We start from the raw sequence: 7764 nt of genomic DNA on the forward strand, positions 1-7764 counted from the left end.
GAACAGTTGCTGTTGAGATGTGTCTGTTACTTGAACTCTGTGAAGCATTTATTTGGGCTGCAATTTCTGAGGCTGGTAACTCTAATGAACTTACCCTCTGCAGCAGAGGTAACTCTGGGTCTTTCTTGTGACAGTCCTCATGAGAGACAGTTTCATCATAGAGCCTGATGGTTTTTGAGACTGCACTTACAGAAACTTTCAAAGTTCTTGAAATTTTCCAGATTGACTGAACTTCATGTCCTAAAGTAATGACAGACTCTTGTTTCTATTTACTTATTTGAGCTGTTCTTGCCATAATATGGACTTGGTATTTAACCAAATAGGGAATCTGGTTGAGAGAATGCCAAGAGTATGCAAAGCTGTCATCAAGGCAAAGGTGGCTACTTTGAATAATTTGTTTAACACTTGTTTGGTTGCTACATGATTCCATATGTCTTATTTAATAGTTACGATGTCTTCACTATTATTCTACAATGTAGAAAATAGTACAAACAATATTAAACAAATAGAATGAATAGGTGTGTCCAAACTTTTGACTGGTACTGTAAATATACATCTTTTTTTATGTTTTGTTGTTTCTCTGTTACACTACTAGCCACCTAGTAGCAATTTTATCAAGTTGGCTTTAGCTAACCCAACTGCATAACTAGCTACCAATTTGCCATTTCAGCAATCAATGATGTTGGAGTAGCTAGCTTGTCAAACTATCTTAGCTGGCATGCCATGCTGGCAAGGTTGGTAGACTTGAGAAAGACAAGCAATTGCTAAATGTACTGAAAAAGACTAACATTCCTTCCAATCTTTTACCCAGATTTTAGCAGAGAAGCATATTTAGTTTCTATTAAAAAAAAAGAACCACCCGTCAGGAGGATACAGACAAATCAAGAGGTACCCTATGCTTAGACATGCAGAAAAATTAAGCATAATGATTATGGCTCTAGATCAGGGGTTGGAAACGATTCAGGGAACAGAACCGAAAGCCGAAAAAAAACGAAATTATTTGAGGAACAGAACCGAAAGTAATCTATACTGTTCCGGAACAGAACCGTTATTTTAAAAGCATGGGAACAGATTAATAACTGTTAAATGTTCCAGGCATTTTTTTCCAGTCCCACAAAAACAAACGCAAAGCCCTCACTCTGTCACTCAGAAACATATTCCAGTGTCTGCCTGCCAGCTGGAAATCTTTTCCAGTGGGTGTGTATGTAGGCTACCTCCCCCTCCCTTCTGAAGCATAGGTTACTGTAGCCTACTGACGATGTAAAATAGGTTACTGTAGCCTACTGACGATGTCAAATAGGTTACTGTAGCCTACTGACGATGTCAAATAGGTTACTGTAGCCTACTGACGATGTAAAATAGGTTACTGTAGTCTACTGACGATGTCAAATAGGTTACTGTAGCCTACTGACGATGTCAAATAGGTTACTGTAGTCTACTGACGATGTCAAATAGGTTACTGTAGCCTACTGACGATGTAAAATAGGTTACTGTAGCCTACTGACGATGTCAAATAGGTTACTGTAGCCTACTGACGATGTAAAATAGGTTACTGTAGCCTACTGACGATGTCAAATAGGTTACTGTAGCCTACTGACGATGTAAAATAGGTTACTGTAGCCTACTGACGATGTAAAATAGGTTACTGTAGTCTACTGACGATGTAAAATAGGTTACTGTAGCCTACTGACGATGTCAAATAGGTTACTGTTGCCTACTGACGATGTAAAATAGGTTACTGTAGCCTACTGACGATGTAAAATAGGTTACTGTAGTCTACTGACGATGTCAAATAGGTTACTGTAGCCTACTGACGATGTCAAATAGGTTACTGTAGCCTACTGACGATGTAAAATAGGTTACTGTAGCCTACTGACGATGTAAAATAGGTTACTGTAGCCTACTGACGATGTAAAATAGGTTACTGTAGTCTACTGACGATGTCAAATAGGTTACTGTAGCCTACTGACGATGTCAAATAGGTTACTGTAGCCTACTGACAATGTCAAATAGGTTACTGTAGTCTACTGACGATGTCAAATAGGTTACTGTAGCCTACTGACGATGTAAAATAGGTTACTGTAGCCTACTGACGATGTCAAATAGGTTACTGTAGCCTACTGACGATGTCAAATAGGTTACTGTAGTCTACTGACGATGTCAAATAGGTTACTGTAGCCTACTGACAATGTAAAATAGGTTACTGTAGCCTACTGACGATGTCAAATAGGTTACTGTAGCCTACTGACGATGTCAAAAAGGTTACTGTAGCCTACTGACGATGTAAAATAGGTTACTGTAGTCTACTGACGATGTCAAAAAGGTTACTGTAGCCTACTGACGATGTAAAATAGGTTACTGTAGTCTACTGACGATGTCAAATAGGTTACTGTAGTCTACTGACGATGTAAAATAGGTTACTGTAGTCTACTGACGATGTCAAATAGGTTACTGTAGTCTACTGACGATATCAAATAGGTTACTGTAGTCTACTGACGATGTCAAATAGGTTACTGTAGCCTACTGACGATATAAAATAGGTTACTGTAGCCTACTGACAATGTAAAATAGGTCACTGTAGCCTGCTGACGATGTAAAATAGGTTACTGTAGCCTACTGACAACATTACATAGGTTACTGTAGTCTACTGAAAACATTATAGGTTACTGTAGCCTACTGACGATGCTACATAGGTTACTGTAGCCTACTGACGACGTTACATAGGTTAATGTAGCCTACTGACAACATTACATAGGTTACTGTAGCCTACTGACAACATTACATAGGTTACTGTAGCCTACTGACAACATTACATAGGTTACTGTAGCCTACTGACAATATTAAATAGGTTACTGTAGCCAACTGACAAAATGACATTGGTTACTGTAGTCTACTGACAACATTACATAGGTTACTGTAGCCTACTGACGATGTTACATAGGTTACTGTAGCCTACTGACGATGTTACATAAGTTACTGTAGTCTACTGACAACATTACATAGGTTACTGTAGCCTACTGACAACATTACATAGGTTACTGTAGCCTACTGACAACATTACATAGGTTACTGTAGCCTACTAACAATGCTACATAGGTTACTGTAACCTACTGACAATGTTACATAGGTTACTGTAGCGTACTGACAATGTTACATTGGTTACTGTAGTCTACTGACAACATTACATAGATTACTGTAACCTACTGACAATGTTACATAGGTTACTGTAGCCTACTGACAACGTTACATAGGTTACTGTAGCCTACTGACAATGTTACATAGGTTACTGTAGCCTACTGACAACGTTACATAGGTTACTGTAGCCTACTGACAATGTTACATAGGTTACTGTATCCTACTGACAACATTACATAGGTTACTGTAGCCTACTGACAACATTACATAGGTTACTGTAGTCTACTGACAACATTACATAGGTTAATGTAGCCTACTGACAACATTACTGTAGCCTACTGACAACATTACATTGGTTACTGTAGCCTACTGACAACGTTACATAGGTTACTGTAGCCTACTGACAACATTACATCGGTTACTGTAGCCTACTGACAACATTACTGTAGCCTACTGACAACATTACATAGGTTAAAGTAGCCTACTGACAATGTTATCTAGGTTACTGTAGTCTACTGACAACGTTATATAGGTTACTGTAGTCTACTGACAACATTACTGTAGCCTACTGACAATGTTACATAGGTTACTGTAGTCTACTGACAACATTACATAGGTTACTGTAGTCTACTGACAACATTACATAGGTTACTGTAGTCTACTGACAACATTACATAGGCTACTGTAGTCTACTGACAACGCTACATAGGCTACTGTAGTCTACTGACAACGTTACAAGCGTAATTCAGAAATTAGGGAGAGATGGTTCATTAGAGAAGAATGGATGGACATTTCAACGCTAGCTATGGATACTATAGTTGTCATATTGGATTTATTAACTACAAAAAAGGTAAGACGTGTTTATATTCTAGTGCTGCCCTGCACACACAAGCGTGTTAGCTAGCTAGCTAACGTTTACGGTGGTCCAACTTTAAACCAACTCGGAAGTTCAATGACATTAAAAGTTTCTTTGTAGAAGCCACTCCTCCATAGGTACAATTATTTGGGCTTAATTCAGATAATGCATGTCATAACAAGATGCCCACTGATTCAATACAAGCTTCCTCTTCAGAATTTGTTTGTCTTTCATTATGATTAAACCATACTGTTGCGGCAAAATACAATTTGCTCTGAATAACTTTCCTATGCAGATTAAATCGCAGCAAACTGCTCTATGTGCACATTTTGGTGAAGAAAGGTATTGTCGAGCTAAATGTAAAAAAATATATATATTTCAGAGGTTTAAAAAGAAACAGAAAGGAACGCCATAAACTGTTACTTTTTTTTTGGGGGGGGGGGGGGGGGGGGGGTTCGAACTGGTTCAGAACTCTATTATGCCGGTCAGAACAGTTTAATGGAACGAAAAAAATAATTGTTCTGTTCAGAACGAAACCATTGGAAAATTAATTTGGTTCCAACCCGTGCTCAACAGTGCGGGAAAAAAACTGTTCAGCTGTTTCAAAAATGACCATACACACACCAGCCATCCTCACATACTTTGTGCCCCCTCAGATTTTGGGGGTGCATGACACCCCTGCCAACACTCCAGTCCACTTCAGAAATGTGCAAAACGAGAACAACTCAAAAGTAGCCTACAGTTAAAAACACAATTTTGTATTATTACAAAACATGGTAACAAAACAATGGACTCTATGGGCTACATAACAGCCATTATGGAACTCCCACTTCAGCATTCCATCCTTCAACAGGGGGGTAAGTTGATAGGCCTACCCTCACCTGAATTTTCTGCTAGGTAGGAGAACCCCTTGACGACGAGAAGCATCCCTCCCAACAAGCACATTTGGATCAAAACCAACTCCCTTCGCTTTTTCCGTCTCGCTTTGATCTTTTTCTGGTTCAGCATCACTTGTGGCGGGCGATTCCGGGGTCGGACTCCGGCTGGAGACATCCTTTCCGCGGCTTCTTCCTCGTCCATGTTGCCGCCGGAGTGAAATGAGCAGCAAAGCTCTCTGAAGGAATTTTACACGAACGGATATAACGTGGGGGAACGGTGTGAGGGGGGCGGGGGGGTGTAAGGTAAAAGTTTAAAGTCGGTATCGTTGGAAAGTCGCGAGTGTTGAGGTGTCGACTGAAAGGTTTGTTTTCCTTTTGAAGTGCCAGGGCGTCTTGCTACTATGTCATATTACATTTTTATTCCACGCAATAGTAGGACAGGCGGCAGGAGCGCTCCATAGATGCGACTGTGGCGGCTCGGGCGCGCAACGCGAGATTGCTCACTGATGTGTATGGTGATGTGATTGTAGGATGCTGTGTCCGACAAGAGAGAGAGAGCGAGAGACAACGGTTTGATCAAATGTGCAAGCTGTTTGACGTAGAAATTGCCTAGAGACAGTGAGAGTATAACATCATTTTTTTTCAAGGCTCAGTACACTGCCTATCACTACCCTCTTTTTGGAAAGGTTTTTTGCATGATGTTGGCATTAATACATGATAGCTGAATTAGATACATTTACATCAATATACAGTTGAAGTTGGAAGTTTACATACACCTTAGCCAAATACATTTAAACTCATTTAAAATTCAGTTAGGATCACCACTTTAGAATGTGAAATGTCAGAATAATAGTAGAGAGAATAATTTATATATATATATATATATATATATATATATATTTATATTATTTTACCTTTATTTAACTAGGAAAGACAGTTCAGAACAAATTCTTATTTTCAATGATGGTCTAGGAACAGTGTGGACAGTGGAACTGCCTTGTTTAGGGGCAGAACAACAGATTATTACCTTGTTAGCTCAGGGATTCGATCTTGCAACCTTTCAGTTACTAGTCCAACGCTCTAACCACTAGGCTACCTGCCGCCCCATCACATTCCCAGTGGGTCCCATCACATTCCCAGTGGGTCAGAAGTTTACATACACTCAATTAGTATTTGGTAGCATTGCCTTTAAATTGTTTAAAACGTTTGTTGGGTCAAACGTTTTGGGTAGCATTCCACAAGCTTCCCGCAATAAGTTGGGTGAATTTTGGCCCATTCCTCCTGACAGAGCTGGTGTAACTGAGTCAGGTTTGTAGGCTTCCTTGCTCACACACTTTTTCAGTTCTGCCCACAAATTTTCTATAGGATTGAGGTCAGGGCTTTGTGATGGCCAATCCAATACTTTGACTTTGGTGTCCTTAAGCCATTTTTCCACAACTTATACATTTGGAAGACCCATTTGCGACCAAGCATTAACTTCCTGACTGATGTCTTGAGATGCTGCTTCAATATATCCACATAATTTCCCTCCCACATGATGCCCTCTATTTTGTGAAGAGCACCAGTCCCTCTTGCAGCAAAGCATCCCCACAACATGAGGCTGCCACCGTCGTGCTTCGCGGTTGGGATGGTGTTCTTCGGCTTGCAAGCCTCCCTCTTTCTCCTCCAAATATAATGATGGTCATTATAGCCAAACAGTTCTATTTTTGTTTCGTCAGACCAGAGGACATTTCTCTAAAAAGTACAATCTTTGTCCCCATGTGCAGTTGCAAACCGTAGTCTGGCTTTTTTATGGCGGTTTTGGAGCGATGGCTACTTCCTTGTTGAGCGGCCTTTCAGGCTGTCGATATAGGACTCGTTTTACTGTGGATATAGATACTTTTGTACCTGTTTCCTCCAGCATCTTCACATGGTCTTTTGCTGTTGTTCTGGGATTGATTTGTACTTTTTGCACCAAAGTATGTTAATCTCTAGGAGACAGAACTCGTCTCCTTCCTGAGCGGTATGACAGCTGATTTCTTTTGATTTTCCCATTATGTCAAGGAAAGAGGCACTGAGTTTGAAGTTAGTCCTTGAAATACATCCACAGGTACACCTCCAATTGACTCAAATTATGTCAATTAGACTATCAGAAGCTTCTATAGCCATGACATCATATTTTTGAAATTTTCCAAGCTGTTTAAAGGCACAGTCAATTTAGTGCATGAAAACCTCTGACCCACTGGAATTGTGATACAGTGAATTCTAAGTGAAATAATCTGTCTGTAAACAATTGTGGGAAAAATGACTTGTGTCATGCACAAAGTAGATGTCCTAACTGACTTGCCAAAACTATAGTTTGTTAATGTGGAGTGGTGGAAAAACAAGTTTTAATGCCTCCAACCTAAGTGTATGTAAGCTACCGACTTCAACTGTATCTTCAGAAGTTGTTTGTGCCCAGGCCACTTTATAGAATATTTGAGTAGGCTATAGGCTATTATGCATACGTTACATAATAGATCAATGAATGCATTGCTCATAAATTTTACATTAATTTATATTTATTTCATCAAATAAGATGTACTGTGATTACTTTACAGTGGGAAATATAACTATCCCAACGTTATTTAATATCATTAGACATGCATGCTTTGAATAAACAGGCCTAGCCCAGTGAAAGGTTTCACATAATGTAAAGGATATGAAATGAGGCCATTTTTTTCCTCCAAACAAATTATATTAGGCTATCCACGTAATTTATGGGAAAAAAAATGTGCTTCTAGGATATTTATAATTTCAGGATAATAACTTCATTCTGACAGTCGCTCTTGATTGTGAGTTTTGATTGTTTGAGTTTTCTTATAAATAGCACTGGAAAGTTTCCAGCAAGAGTGGAAAAAGTGGTTAGGGCTCTTA

General features: G+C 39.4%; 1 protein-coding gene across 1 annotated transcript in view; it reads right to left on the bottom strand.

The window, feature by feature from the left end:
• LOC110493529 (sodium/potassium/calcium exchanger 3) overlaps positions 1 to 5364 on the bottom strand; it is a 68604-nt gene extending 63240 nt beyond the window's left edge. The window contains exon 1 of the mRNA XM_036949456.1: positions 4873 to 5364. Within this exon, the coding sequence (XP_036805351.1) occupies positions 4873 to 5071 (199 nt within the window). The 5' untranslated portion in view covers positions 5072 to 5364. The remainder of the gene's footprint in view (positions 1 to 4872) is intronic.
• Positions 5365 to 7764: the final 2400 nt, after the last annotated feature.

The sequence above is a fragment of the Oncorhynchus mykiss genome, chromosome 17 (assembly GCF_013265735.2).
Source record: "Oncorhynchus mykiss isolate Arlee chromosome 17, USDA_OmykA_1.1, whole genome shotgun sequence".
Classification (NCBI taxonomy): Eukaryota; Metazoa; Chordata; class Actinopteri; order Salmoniformes; family Salmonidae; genus Oncorhynchus; species Oncorhynchus mykiss.